The sequence below is a fragment of the Sceloporus undulatus genome, chromosome 1 (genome assembly GCF_019175285.1).
Source record: "Sceloporus undulatus isolate JIND9_A2432 ecotype Alabama chromosome 1, SceUnd_v1.1, whole genome shotgun sequence".
Classification (NCBI taxonomy): domain Eukaryota; kingdom Metazoa; phylum Chordata; class Lepidosauria; order Squamata; family Phrynosomatidae; genus Sceloporus; species Sceloporus undulatus.
In genome coordinates, this window is record NC_056522.1 from 162,384,629 (window position 1) to 162,400,627 (window position 15,999).

The 15,999-nt window shown below is 40.0% G+C and overlaps 1 protein-coding gene across 6 annotated transcripts in view; it reads left to right on the forward strand.

The window, feature by feature from the left end:
* The window catches only part of CPS1 (carbamoyl-phosphate synthase 1), a 189,272-nt gene that overhangs the window by 144,236 nt on the left and 29,037 nt on the right, over positions 1-15,999 (forward strand). For all 6 annotated transcript variants that reach the window (XM_042446998.1, XM_042446996.1, XM_042446994.1 and 3 more), the window contains 4 exons: positions 2,560-2,635; positions 11,828-11,905; positions 13,981-14,088; positions 15,691-15,780. In XM_042446998.1, the coding sequence (XP_042302932.1) occupies positions 2,560-2,635; positions 11,828-11,905; positions 13,981-14,088; positions 15,691-15,780 (352 nt within the window). The remainder of the gene's footprint in view (positions 1-2,559; positions 2,636-11,827; positions 11,906-13,980; positions 14,089-15,690; positions 15,781-15,999) is intronic.

Here is a 15,999-nt window from a genome sequence, read left to right on the forward strand (position 1 = left end):
TTTGATCAAATCTATAGACATTTTATCATATACCTACCTATAAGATGCGTTGTTACATTCTTCTTTTGTAATGAGAAGTGCCTAATATAAAATGGAAAAAAATGAAAAAGAAGAGTAGAACATTTTACTTTTACATTAAAGTGACACATGAAAAAATGTATGCAGAGCTAAGCATTAATGTCTTTGACATTTTCCCAGTAGAACTGAAACAGCAGTAACAACAATATCATCATCAACAACTGTCAATCTTTATTCTTATAATCCCTGTACCAGAGTGGATATAATAGAATAGTGGTCAAAGGTGTATGGTGAAAGCTGTAAATTAAGGGGAAACTTGTGCAATACCAACTGTCTAAGGCAGAAACTTACCTATAATTGCATATGTCTTCTGAAGGCTTTTCTAAAGGGAAAAACTATTTCATACACACAGGCTGGGCATTTGAAGCTCACATCCTAGTCTGTTACTACCTCATTGTTTCTGCTGAGCATCTACACTACCTTAACTTGGTGGAATAAATGTTTATGTGATAGAGAATCACTTTATTGAATAGGTGCTTTGATTATTGGTGAAGCATTTTCTTCCACATATTGGGAAAATAAATGATAGGAGGACGAAGGAAACATTGACTATGGAGTTTATCACACTAGTGAGATCCCGCAGGAAAATGAGAGTTAAACGAGAGTTAAGTTAAATTCAAATTTAAATAGAACTTTCAAATTTGGAAAGTTTATCACACTAACTGCTGCTAAAACAAAACAACGTGAAGTTAATCCACAATTAATGCGGAGGAAAGAAGCAGCTTTTTAAATTTGTTTTGTTCTGAATTTAAAAAGCGGCTGGTTTCTTCCATTTTAACTGAGAATTAACTTTGCATTATTTCACGTTAACTGCGACGCCGTGTGATAAACTTTGGGCATTTCCTGGTTATCTTTGCACTATATCGCGTTTAACACCCATTTTCCCACAGGATCTCACTAGTGTGAGAAACTCCTGTGTTTAGTCATCATTTAGTTATCAGTGACTACAACTTTACTGGTTACAGCTCACAAGATTTTAACATAGCATAGAGTATGAATCCAAACACTGACCTGCATTTTGGCCTGCGTTCTGAAGTGATATGTGGGATCACTGCAGTATGGATCAATCCACAGGAGGCTATCCTGCATGCCAAATCTCAAATGGGGCTGGGGCCTTGAGTCTCTCCCCCAAGACTGCTTCTATGAGTAACCCATCCCTTGAAGGAGTGGAGAGTCACCCTCCTGCTTACTGTTAGAAATTTATCTGTTTCAATGTCCACAATATCTATCACAGTGAATGTGTGATAGGCAGTAGAAACAAGAGCAATGGCTTATGAAACATTGTTATGGAGAAGGCAAAAACATTACAAATTTAGTAGCTACTAATAACCATGAATACAATTCCTCTGCAGCTCAGCTCAGTCCATAGCAATAAACCAAATTAAAGAGGGGCAGGGATGGGAAGATCAGAGTTAGCACTCGCTGAAACCATGTATATGCTGCAGGAACAGACCACAGGGGATGTTAATTTCATCAGTGTGTCCCTATAGCTCCCAGTTTCCAGGATCCAACCAATGCATAGTAAGAAGCATAGTACTTTGAGTTGGTAAGCCAAATGCATGGCAAAAAAAAGATTATTCTGCTCCCTCTCTCACGCATAGCTGGTGCCCAGGCAGGGACGTAGCTAGGATTTTAGGAAAGGGGGGGGGTCCAGACCAAGTGCCACCATTATAATGGGGCTTGGGTGTAGCGGCGCAGCAGCACACACCATTCATTTTTCTAATGGAAGGGGGGGGTCTGGACCCCAAGAACCCCCACCCCCTTGGCTACGTCCCTGGCCCAGGCATTAGCATAACAATCTCCTATAAAACAGTCATTACATCTTCTCATGAGAATACCCAATTCTAGAAATACAAAGAGAGTTAAACCTTTTGACTACATAGGCCAGTCTGCTGCCATTCTCCTTCTGTAGTGCTCTCACCACTGTTAGGTTCCTCCCTGATCAACACTTGAGTAAGAGACTCCTGATTCAAATCTCTTTTTCACTTTTGAATTTATGAGTAGCATAGCTTTACACATTTTCAACTTTTTTCTGACACAGTTCCTTTGATTCCATAAAGGTACTGGTTGGGTTTTTGTGTGAAAGAAGATCAGATATTTATAGTACACCAAGATGAATTAAAAGCATTTCTCAGACAGGCATTTTCAACACCTCCAAGCTATGTTTATATCCCCTTTAAAGAAAACAGCAGTAGATGATCTTGGGGAAACATCTACTACAGAATGAAAACAGCCCCTCATCCCCTGCTTTAGTCTTTAGTCAAGAACTTCATTTTTATTTTAGTATGTTCTTGGGAGCGCTCACCTTTTAGGGGTAAGTACAATACCGATTCACTTTGGTGAACAGTTCCTTCATGCTTTCAGCTTATAAAAGAACAGGGGCATTGGTTTGAACAGGGAAGAAATTCTGAACATGAAAACACTGATATATGACAGCATCTTTAACCTAAGATTTTTCTTCCTTTCTCTCTTTCCTCCTAGTGGCTCAGCAATGAATATAGTATATACAGAAAAAGAGATGAAAAAGTTCTTAGCTGAGGCAGCCAGAGTTTCACAGGTATTGTAACATTTTTACATTTACCTCTGCATTCTCTTGTTGTCTGTCCTCATTTTTTCAGTCATTTGATTTGTGTTCATTTCTTTCAGGAATGGAAGTAATTTAATTAGAATTCATATTGCTGTTACATTTCTAATCTTCCTCAGGTGTGATGGTCTACTAGAGTTTTCACTGACTCCATATATTATATTGATAATGTTATCTTGGCCTAACTGGAAGCACACCATGCATCTAAATTGTTCTTCACTGGGGATGATGTGACATCCCATGTTTCTTTTAAAGTGATTGCTTTCTATTGCATTCTTACCAGTTATGCACTTTTTGGGTTTGAGGTCTAGGAGCTTCTAATGACCTTCAAGCCAAACCTTCAAGGAATGTTCTTAGCCACACCTCCATGAGGATTATCATAAAAGGCAGCTGTGTTAATTTATTTATGGTTATAGATTTAATTCCAACTAAAATAGACCACATTTAGGAGTTTATTACACAGGGCACTTACCGCTGCCCAAATGTTGCCCAAGTGTTACCCAAACGTTTCAGGAGCGCCAGAGGTGGGATCATCTGTCGCGCTTCTGAAGCAGAAGCGTTCGTAGGGAAGCCTCAGAAAAGCCATTTTTATTAACGAAAGAACCCATTAATAAAAATGGCTTTTCTGAGGCTTCCCCATGAATGCTTCCACGATGGAAGGGAAGCGAGAAGCCTTTGTGATGTTTCAGAAGCACGACAGATGATCCCACCTCCAGTGCTCCTGAAACGTTTGGGTAACACTTGGGCCGCGTTTGGGCAGCGGTAAGTGTCCTGTGTGATAAACTCCTTATTAAGTGGGAACTAAAAATACATTAAAAGGTGGTATGCATGAAAACTGGTTTGAAGTGAGGATGGTACGTACCACACTAGTTTGATGCACATCATGTGAGGCAACATCTGCAAAGCAGAATTAATGCAGTTTGACATTGCTTTAACTGGAATTCTGGGATTTGTAGTTTTGTGAGATATTTAGGTTTGTCAAAGAGCTCTGATGACATAACAAACTACAAATCTCAGGATTTCATAGGATGGAGCCATGATAGTGTCAAATTCTGCAGTGTGGCAGTAGCCCTAGTCATTTCTGGCCCTATTCACACTATGAAAATAACCTGGCTTATTTCCTTGGTGTTCAGACTTGCCCCAAATGCACCCGGTGCACTTTTTTTTTTTTCAGGGGAGGGGAATACCCAAAAACCCACTTAACCTGAGATATTTGATACCAGTTTTTTTTCCTGAGTTTTCTTGCATCTTCAGAAGTGTGAATATACTGCCAAAGTGATCCAGATTGCCTGGCTGACCCCCTTTGGCCCCTCTGAGCCTTTTCCAGGGTCAGGGAGGAAGAGTAGTAGTAGTACTGGGAGTTGCTCCTGAGCCCGCCGGCTACTTTCTGGCTGGGATGGGCCAGGAGATACTGACAGTTGCTATGGTGAGAGGGGCTGCCCAGGCATGTGTGAATAACACACAGGGTTAAAAGACCTTGGAGAGATTAGCAAACCCAAAATGTAATGGGAACACTAGTATTGCATCAGTGTGAAGATCCGAATCTCCTCGGGACAATAAAGTGAATGTGAATTCACTCTCTGTCTGGTTAAATGCAAATCTGTATCTTATTTATCTATGATAAAGCTTTTGAGTAGTATTGGCTCCATTTTATCATTTCATACTAAGAAGCAGAAATGTATAGCAGCGACAAGCTCAGCCCTTTTACAGACTAATGCATGGCTCTACCTTTTTAACTCAGTTGAATGGAATGGGAATGGTTTAAATCTCTGAACGTTCAGGGATCCTTGCTTTGAAGGAAATGGCCTATGACTGTATGGGGAACTCCTGTGCCAGTTGGAGGTAATAAGTGTGATCTATTACAAAATACTACAGTGTGAGGTTTCTGTTTTTGTGGTCCAGCTGTGTCTTCATCCAGGATGTAATGATATTCTTATTTGTTCTAGATGAGGCAGTGAACTTTGTCCCAATCAGTCACTAAACAAATCACTAAGCGTCATTTTAGTTTGTGTATTGCGAAGGCTAACCCAACACTCTCTTGGACATACCATTGTCATAACCCAAGAACAAATCTTGGTTTATGACTGGCTTATGCAAGGACACACAAGCCAGAGAACAGGGATTGGATGTGACAATAAACAGACAATGGACAGAGGAGTGTTAGTTTATTTAGCTGTTCTCACTTCCTTATTTTTCTGCCCCAACCCCAACAGACAGCATTATTCTGTCCCTATTATGCATCTGTACTCTTCACTGGGTAATGCAGAAAGCTCCTTCAGTCCTACTTCCATGACTTTTTTGTACCTTTATAAATGTATGGTGTCCTCCTCCCCCACCCCAAAGATATCTTCCATTTGTTTGTGGGTAGGTACATAAGGAGGAGCTCTTGGGGAACTTTCAATGTACGTAAATACCCAGTTGTTTGCTGTCACTTCTTGGAATACATGCTGCATCTCAAACGTTTCCTATTTAATTATTTACCGAAGCAGCCCATTCGTAGTGAACTACGAATGAAAAAACATGTTAGAGAATTGTTCTTTAAAAATAAATAAATCCAAGTCACATGTACTTGGATTTATATCGTTTTGACTCCACTGAATTCTTTTCTGCTATATTTAAAAATGATTTGTTCATCCGATTCCTTAAATGAAAAGGAACCAGAGTTTAATTTTTCAGCTTAGGCTCCTTGTTTTTCCTTTGGCCCAAGGGCAGAGTCCCATTCCACTTAACATTTATCTGCTGTCATCATTGACCTACACAACTTACTGTGTAAATGATGAAAGTCACAATTAACACATGAAAATACTTCACAAGACTTAGGACAAAAGCTATTGGTTGGTTTTATTTTGTACTTTATAAAGGAATGCAATCTGATCGGTCTGTCTGGTGATGCTTACCTAAACTAAATGCAGTCAGTAATTTTTTAAAAGAATGAAATAGCATACAGCAATACCTAGGAAACAGACCCCAAGAAATCATTATGTATACTACTGAACAATTATATATTCTGCTGAGTTGCTTCTGTACTGCTATTGATGTTGATGTGCTATGTATGAGGAAGAACAGAAGAGGAGATGAGGAATGGAAGATAAAAGAGCAGGGTTTTCAAATAGCACACTGAAATTAAATGAAGGGAAGTTTTAGTTTGTGAAGCTAGCAGTGGCCATGCTGCCTGAGGCTTGTAGCTGATCAAGTAACTATTCCAAGAACTGTTTTGGGTAGATAGGGCAAGCCCACTATTCTTGGGTATGTTTAGTGATCAGAGCCCACTATGAAAGAGCTGTGGGGTGTGGAAGGAATTCAAAATGTCATTATGGAAATCACTTCCTTCCACACAAGTTCACTCTCTTCTTCAGTCCTGATAGGCTACTCTTGCATTGCAAGATTCAGAATAGTGGTAGTGGTGACAGGGGCTACTACAATCAAACAAAGCTGGGGAGAGCTGATGCCTAACTGCCATGGGTTTCTCTTCCTTCCTAATTTGCAAACCAGTATAGCCACCTTGCCCCCCAGAGGACCAGGAGGAGACAATATATCACATGCTAAGGCTTGGGAAGCAACATTCGACTTTAGAAATACTGTATGCCAAAGACTACTACAGTTGACTGTGAAATTCTACCAGTATTCAGTAGCAGTCTTGTTTTAGGTTGGAGAAGGAAGTTTTAAGTGAGATGAGTGGGTCAAAGTAGTTTCCCCTCCAGGCCATGGATTCTCCAAACCACTGTTGCTCTGGAAAGCCATTGTAATGCATTTTTTACTTCAGCAGAAGGGGTATTCTCTCAAAAGCTTTAAGTATTTCTTATGAAGGTCAGAAGGGAGAGGTTTCCCAAGGGTTGAATAACACCCCCCCAACCTTGATCCCCCAATCTCATAGCAACAGCATTTCTTATGAACAGCTGTTGCAGTGGGGAAGGAAGGAAAACTAGGGAGGGAGGCAGATGGAACAGTGGAGTTATGGTAGTGGAGTGGCACCCCACTATGTAGTATGGAAGGGGTTTATCATGTGTGGGCAAAAACATAGCATCTTCTGCATGATCTTGGGGAAGATTTTGCCCTATCTCAGTGGGATCTCAAAAACAGTGGCTTATTTTTCCCCCCATTGAAGTGAACAAGAGCCAGTCATTTCTATAGCAGATCCTGTTGGGATAGGTAAAACCTGCCCTTCATCCCCATCAAATGCAGGTCTCATTTTTTCATTTGGAGAAAATGAGGATCAGATGAAAGGTTCGAATGTTGAACTATTTTTCAGTCTGAATTTTCACATTTTCAGAACTCCCAGTTTTCAAAAGTGAGCCAGCCAGCAGCTTCTATTAAGCCACTTAGACTAGATTTTCAAGAGCTCAGCATCCAACATACCAATCACTTTTGGACATCTGGTTCCAGCTGGGAGCTCTGTCCTCTTTAGAAAATTTGGTGCGCCTTTGATTTGCTTAGTGTCACACAGTGATTGCGTGTGAAGAGTCAGAAATGCAGTTTAAGATGTATTGACTCCTCATTCTGTGCCTGACTCCCTGGACCATGAGAGCTCCATCACAGCTTTCCAGCTGTCACACTTCCTTGAGCCGAGATGTCGGTATACGTTACAAAGCAAAGTAGCTAGCAAAGTAGCAAGCAAACAAGAAAATACTGCATTCTTTTCAAATGAAAGCTGTTGGGAAGATGGTTCTGAAGAATTACTATGACTGATAAGCGCATAACTCTGGGTGATTGGCCATGAAAATTAATAGCCAGAGAAGGACAAGTTTGTCAAAGAAAAAGGAGGAAAAAAAGCATCTTCCCTGGGCATTCCTGTAACTTCTTCCTATCCTCTTTGTCTCAGTCCACTACCTTCCTCATCTCACCACCTCATTCTAAAATCTATGCCAGCCGCTTTCATGTTTTTGTCATCTTGACATATCCTCATTGTCCCTGTACCCAGGACACTGAAGCACAGTTTGTGAGGGGATAAAATAGTGCTCTACCAGTTGTACTTTCTTCCTTCCATCTCCTCTTCTAGGCTGTTTCCCTGCTAACTCAAAGGGTTAGTTCCTCTGTTGTAACGGTGTCCCATATTACCTTTTGAAGTGACTGTAGTGTATTGTATATGCATGTAACTGTCATGGTGGCCATGGTAAACGAGGAAAGGACAGTGCTCCATGGGGCTTACAATCTGTAATTCTACATGAGGGGACAACAGAGGAAGCAAAAGGAAGCTGAAGCAGAGAAGCAAAAGCTGTTTGTTTCAATCACAAGTGCTTGAGCTTAGTTATAAGTACACTTAAAGCATGGTATGGGAAAGATGAACTTTGAGAAGGCATTTGAAGGAAGGAAGGAAGGAAGGAAGGAAGGAAGGAAGGAAGCTGCCGTCACATAGGCATTATGGAAGTTGTTCCAAGGATGCAGGGCAGGACAGAGAGAATCTTCTTAGAAAACAGAAGACTTTTTGATGGTGGACACTGATAAACAATTTTGGCTGGAAGATACTGGGTAGAAGTGAGTGGGAGAAAAATTAGACAGTGGCCATTCCAGCAAGGAAATGATCAGAAATCTAGGGTAAGAGATTGCCAGAAGAGGTTCCAGAATTATTCACTAGTGATGTGTGAATCAATTGTGCTTCACACTGTACTTCTTCCATTAAAGGAGTTGTCTGCTTCAGTGTCCATTTTTCTGTAATTGTTTTTTGCATTCACAAACTGTACCTAGATTGTTGCACTCAAGTGTTTGCATTGGCTGCATCCGAACTGCAGAAATAATTGAGTTTGACACCACTTTAACTACCATGGCTCAATGCTATGGAATTCTGAGAATTGTAGTTTGTTGTGGCAGCAGAGCTCTCTGATATTGAAAGCTAAATGTCTCACAAAATTACAATTCCCAGAATCCCATAGCATTGAGCCATGCTAGTTAAAGTGATGTCAAACTGGATTATTTCTGCAGTGAGGATGCAGCCTATTATAAATAGAAAATATGTCAAAACAGATATGACTCAGTGTTTGTTGTGCATGTTGAAATGTATACACCCCTTTACAGTTTCTGCTTATTATTTTCTTTTTGTCCCGTCTCTGTGCCATTTATTACCTTCCCTCTCTCTGTGGTCTCCCTTAGACTTTAAAGCAATAAAGAAGCTCCAGTTTTGTTTGTTTACAGCTGAGAAAATCAGAGAAGGTCCTCTGGCACTTGAAAGCATTGCCTTTGAGCAGAGTGAATGCTCCCTTGAAGGGTATTGTGGAGTCTTCCACAATAGCCACTTTGAAGTGGGTCAGAAGGTATCTGCCTTTCCACTTTCCATTCCACTGTACCAACCAGCTATATTTTTCAGTATGTTCAGTAAAACATGATTTGCAGGTATTTTCCCTTCCATCCTCATACTTGTCCAGAGAATGCAAATCCACGCGCACACACACACATACAATTCTGTAGGACCAATTCGACGTGAATCTTAGTACATGTTAGAAGTAAAATTCTTCACTGAGTTTCTTCTTGGAGGAAGCAATGATTAATTTTAGCAACTCCCCCTCCCCCCGGTGCCAGAAAGTCTTTGAAAACCACATCGTTTTTGAAGCCTAGTTGTAATTTGGGACTTATTCTGTGCAAAATTTGCTCATGGTTGATTTGCACAGAAAACACCATTTTCTGCACTGAAAATAATATTCCTTTGTGGAATATCCTGTGTCTAAAATGTTTCCTGCATAGAAAATGCTGTTTTCTTTGCTAAACACCCATAGGCAAATATTGCATAGAAATATTATTCTTTACAAACCCACACAAATTCTGTGTACACCCTGAGCAAATTTTCAAATCTGCAAAATGTATGGTTTGGCTATGCAGTGTTTTTGAATTTTTTTAAAAAAAACCATCAGTTATCATTGGAATCATGTTCCTCTCCCTATTTCTGCTTTTCCACTGGGTCCAGGCAGGTCTGCTTCCATATGATATGCAGTAGAGTTGGGAAGAATACAGTGGGTCATTGGTATCTACTGGGGTTTGGTTCCTGGATCCCCTGTGGTTACCAAAATCTGTGGATGCTCAAGTCCCATTATATTCAATGGTATAATAAAATGGTGTTCCTTATATCAAATGGCAAAGTGGAAGTTTGCTATTAGGGAGGGGGATATTTTTAAACTGTGCATTGTTGAAACCATTGCTACAGAATCCATGTATATGGAGAGTTGACTGTATCTGACAGTATTCAAAAACTGGCCAAAAAAAAAAAAAATCAGATAAAATGGTTTTCAAGTGTCAAGAAATCTTGATGAAAAGAATCCTGGACTGAGAAGAATCTTCACATTTTGGGACTAAGGGGCTGTACAGACTGGCCATTAAGGCCAGCCTGGATATGGAGTCGGAGCGTGGCATCCATACGACACATGCACCGACTCAGGTTGGTGTCATGCTGCGCGCCACAGCACATGGCGCATAGCATCACAGTGTTCTCTGTCACTGCTTCTAGATGATGCAGCACTAAAGGAGTGCTGAAAAGCCTCAGCACCAGCAGTGTCAGAGCCTTTTCCGCAGTGCAAAAAGTGCGTTGCAGAAAGGTGAGATCGGGACCATGGCGTGCCTTTGCTTTGGCCCTCATCTGGCACTAAAAGGGGCAGCTGCAGTCTGTACAGCCCCTAATTCCCCTGAGATCCCATGGTACCTGACTTTGATCCGTGACAAATTTCTTCAGTCTATCTAATTTTTGCTGCGGGAATCAAACTTTCATGTGATACAGCTATTGATCTCATCAATACCTGCAACAAGACAGAACCATGAGGTGACAGGATGGAGCTGTTCTGCTTCAGACTACAGGTGTGGTGGTATCACCTTTGTTTTGGTTAAAATAATCCTCACTCTAAAAAAAAAGGAATAGAGTGAAAATAAGAACAGACTTTCTCCCTTTTGTGATACTGTTTACTTACAGGAGATTTTTCACACAGTGGGGAACATTTGGTTTTTTCACAGGGCGTGGGAGGATATAAGATTGTCATTTCCACTTTCCAGAATCTTAAATCATATAGCTGCCTCTTTCATTGTCGGTAATGTTGTTCTTCTCTAGATTTGTTCTTCCCCATGTTTTACTTCATCTTAATTCTGATTTGACATGGATAATTTCTAAAATTAATGTAGATATTCATGTATGAACATTTAGTAGGTTTTTTTTGTTTATGTGTTTCCCCACACAGATTACTACAAGTTGCTGAAGACCATTACACCAAGTTCTCTGTTGTACAATATTTCACCAGCATGTGCAAATACATGTGCTTGTTGCTAATTTATTTGTTTGTGGTTATTGTTTTTTAAAACAAGAGTTTAAATTACCAAAAAGTATGACAAATTTCAATTGCAGTGGTCAGTACAAAATTTGGAAATGATAACAACATCAACAACAAACAAACAACAATCTGAACTCTTTAGTGATGCTATTTCAATAGAGTTCTTAAGGTCTATCAGCGATGGCATAAAATGAACATGTCAGTTCCCGAAGTCACTACAAGAAAGCAGCCCAAGCCCATCATGGCTCTGGAATATAGGATGTTAGGGTGGAACATTGCTTGATTCTGTATCTGCTTTCTTTTCTCCTCTGCCCAGAATAATCCCACTGTCTCATGGACCAGGAGCATAGTGATGTTAGGGAAAGAGATATCCATAGAGATATTGAAATAGAAGAATATAATCAATAGTCACGGTGAAAGGGATGGCATCCAACATTAAGATTTTTAAAAAAAACAACAGCAACATGCATGATACAGACAGCAAACACACTGCAGAAATAATCTGGTTTGATATTACTTTAACTACCATGGCTGAGTGCTATGGAATCCTGGGATTTGTAGTTTGCTATGGCACCAGAGCAGTCTGACAGAGAAGGCTAAATGACTCACAAAACTACAGTTTTCAGAATTTCACAGCATTGAGCTATGGCAGTTAAACTGGCGTCAAACTAGATTATTTCTGCAGTGCAGATGCAACCACAGTTCGGCAATTCCTTTGATATTAGTGGGATGTAAATATGTGTGATCAAGCTGAACTGTGTTATGCTGGTTTTTTCTTTCAAGTATCAGTTCTGCATCCAGGAATACTACGAACACACCAAGATGAATTCTGACAGAATGACTTATTTTACCCTCTTCCCTCCACTTAAAACTAAGTGTCAAATATATTTACAAAAATGTATATTACTTTTTTCTGTTATGGTAATAGGAACATCCTGTTGTAATAACAAAATTCATTGAGGGAGCTCGAGAGGTGGAAATGGATGCTGTTGCCAAGAATGGAAAGGTACAAATTTGTTCCTTAAAAGCTTTTTCTTCCCTGGATTTATAAAAGGAATCTTAGAAGGACTTGCCCAGTGCTTCATTTTGAGCTCAAGAAAGAGTTAGTTTATAACTGACTTAAACAAAGTCAGTCCTAAAACAAATTTTATGAAGATACCTAAGCTTGTGAGATCTGCTTTTTTCACCCAGGATTATTGCTTTCAAAAGGCAAAACATGATACCATTTATCAACAACATTCACTTATTTCAATTGGCTAGGTTACTTTCATTGTTCACGGTTCGTGAACAAAGAAGAGTGCACTTATGTAGCATTGTTTGTAATATATTTAATAGCAGCGATGTTTGCTTGTCTGTTCTCCACTTTTCTCCAAGCATAATTTGGCTATTTTGTTCAGAAATAGCACACTGAGTACAAAATACCTAGGAATATTGTTGACAGTCTAAAATATTAACTGTATTGGATCCATGTTGATGCCATTTCATTCTCTCACTTCCCAAGAAGGATTAATTGTGTTTAGAGTCCAGACTAGTACCATCAGTGTGTTGCTGGGCTTGGCAGAACTCACTGGTAGTAATTATAATCAGTGTCTGTTCATATATTGCTTTTGGTGTTGAAGCGGTTTGCATATGTTACCTGTCCTCACAACAATGTATATAAACTATGCCAGGAACACCATATTGATAATGGAGTGGGTGAGAGTGACTTGCCCATTGAGTTCACAATAAAAGTGAGTTTTGAACCAGGGCATTTTTAATGCATATCTCACTTTCTTTTTATGATAGTCTAGCGCTCTGGAGTTTGAGGAGGCATCTAGAGGAGTTTCCTGCATGGAGTCACGTTATTTTACAAATCAGAATAGATAATCTGCCAGTCCCTAGCTTCAAATCAGAATAGTTTGCTAGTCCCTAGGTTACCTTAAAAAAAACACTAACAAGTACGTACTCTTTAAGAAAATAAAGCTGTTTAAAGATATTGCAGACAAGCATTCCTACACATTTCTACTCAGTGGAATTTTCTACTTAGGAAAATATTTTAAAGGCACCAGATCTTGTCTGATCTTGGAAGCTAAGCAGGGTAAGCCCTGGCTAGTACCTGGATGGGAGACTGCCACTGAATGCCAGTGGGTTTTTCGGGCTATGTGGCCATGTTCTAGAAGAGTTTATTCCTGACGTTTCACCAGCATCTGTGGCTGGCATCTTCAGAGAACGCTTGCCTAGAAGAGAGCTGGATATATATATGTAGTGTGTGACACTGGGTCTGGAGGAATTGTATGTTAATCTGTGTATTGTTCTGTTGTTGATGGCAGGGCCTCAGGGTGGGAAGATACGCAAAGAGGATTAGTGTCTCCTAATTGGTGATCATTATCTGCTGGGAAAGCCCCTGACTCTGGGTGGTTTCTCATTTGCAAATGAGTCCTCATTTTGCTATTCTTCAGGACTGCTACCAGATAATGATCACTAATTAGCAGACACTATTCCTCTTTGCATATCCTCCCACCCTGAGGTCCCCGCCATCAACAACAGAACAATATATATATATCAACAACACAGTGTGTGTGTGTGTGTGTGTGTGTGTGTGTGTGTGTGTGTGTATCCAGCTCTCTTCCAGGCCAGCATTCTCTGAAGATGCCAGCCACAGATGTTGGTGAAACACCAGGAATAAACTATTCTAGAACATGGCTACATAGCATGAAGAACCCACAAAAAACTATGGATGCTGGCCATGAAAACCTTCAACTTCTCACCTTTGAGTGTTCCTTCCCTAGGAAAACCCTGTCAATATTCACAGGGTTCCCATAACTTGATAGGCAACATGAAGACACACACACATACACACAAACAGGATAGCACCTTTAATAATTTAAACTGGAAGAAGACTAATTTAGAAAGAAAGAAATCATACATGGATATGGTTAGCATATGTTTTAGGCTTTGTATGGGTTATCTAGCTTTAGAGAGCCAGCCTAGTTATGAGTAGGAGTTGCACATATTATTGCCCAGCAGCCAATTCATCTAACACTATTTTGCATATTTGGAACCGGATATAATATAAACACTGTTTTCTGGGCTTTTGAACAGGTGATCTGTCATGCTGTGTCTGAGCATGTGGAGGATGCAGGAGTTCACTCTGGAGATGCCACTTTGATGTTCCCTGTGCAAACAATTAGCCAAGGAGCCTTGGAGAAGGTCAGCAGATTGCTACATGTGCTAATGGGAAGGGTAGCACAAGATTGAAATATACGGTTAATTCTACCAAGAAGCACTAAGAAACAAGGACCAACTATTAAGGAACAAGTGTAAATATATGTGTGAACATGGTTCTTAATCCTACCTCCCTCAGTGTGTGATTTATGAAGGAAAACTGCTAGTGTAGTGTATGTTTCAGGCCATGCCACTAGAGGGCCATGTACATAGAAATAAAATAAGTTAAATATATTCTGTCTTTAATCCAATTACATCAAAAACCCACCAAACAGTCATACCTTTTTTGGCCAACCAAAATGCACAATTGAATTCTACACAATAGGATTTTGATGTTATTGGATTTGCTATATGGCCAACGCAGTTACTCCTGGATGTATTCTATCTTTGTTGTTGTTCTGTGCCTTCAAGTCATTTCTGACTTATGGCAAACCCTAAGGTAACCTTATCATGGGGTTTCTTCAGAGGGGGCTTATCTTAGGAACAGATAATATTTGCATCTTCTCAGTTCCATACTTGCAAGTTGCTTTACCTGGTTGACTCCCTCATTTACTGTGAAGTTGGGGGCAAATGAAGCAGGGTTTGAAATGTCTACTGTGCAAGCAACACAAGCCTTGTAGCAAATGTGATATAACACAACAGCTCACTAACAAGCCTACATTGGCAATGATAGACGTGAAAGTGAAATGTTGCAGAGTTGAAAAATCACCAAGAGAACTTTTCCAAACAAGCTGGAGTTTGCTGTACAGGTGACTGACTATTGGAACTTTGGGAAGCTGACAGGAGAAACTTTGTGAGATACTCTGAGGATAAAATTGCTCATATCTGCACCAGACTTGATATCACTCTTGGAGCTGTTTATATCCATGCATCTGGTACATTGTCTTGTCCAATAAAATTGTAGATTATCCTTCCCATAGACATAAAACTCATACCAGCATTGCAATCTTCCTGGCACCAGGTCCAAACATTATTTGCCAAGGCATTTGAAGTTAGGTTGGTTAGTTCATTCTATTCTTTTATTGTCATTTTGTTTTTACTGCATATTTTATTTAATATGACAACTTTGGTTATGTTTGTATATAATGTAAGAACAGAGGGTGGCTTTAAATACTTTTGAAATGAACAATAAATGAACATATTTGTGTCAGGTTCTGAGACCTGAGGTTCTTGGACTTTGGGGTTTCCCTGGACCTGCACTCATTTTGTGGCCCATTATGTTTGACTAGAATTGCTCCCTGCCAAAAGACAGTGTGGTGTAGTGGTCTGAGAATTGAACTATGACTCTGGAGACCAGAGTTTGAATCCCTGCTCAGCAATGGAAACCCACTGGGTGACCTTGAGAAAGTCACACTCTCTCAGCTTCAGAGGAAGGCAAAGAAAAACCTGCTCTGAAAAAAATATTTCCAAGAAAACTCCATTATAGGTTTGTCTTAGGGTTGCTGTAAGTCAGGAACTACTTGAAGACAAACAACAACAGCAAAACAGTTATTCACTCCTTCCTTTCTTCTCTCCTTCTCTCCCGTCTCCCTGTTATATGACTTAGGGGGATATATTAATAAATACATTTTAAATCTCTTCTCACAGGTGAAAATTGCCACCAGAAAGATTGGGGATGCTTTCAATATCTCTGGACCATTCAACGTTCAGTTTCTTGTCAGAGGAAATGAAGTGTTGGTGAGACTTTGTTTGCAAGTAGAAAGTAGATAATAATGAGTGGGGAGTTTTCCTATAGATCCTCTTTTTCTTGATGAACACCTGGCAAAAAAGGAAAGAGAGGGGAAAAAAGACCCAAGCTAATGCTGCTTGCTACCCTGGGTAGGACAGTGCTAGTCACATAATACCTGCCTTGTATGCTGCCACATGGGCCTTTGTACCATTGATACTCTTTGCCAT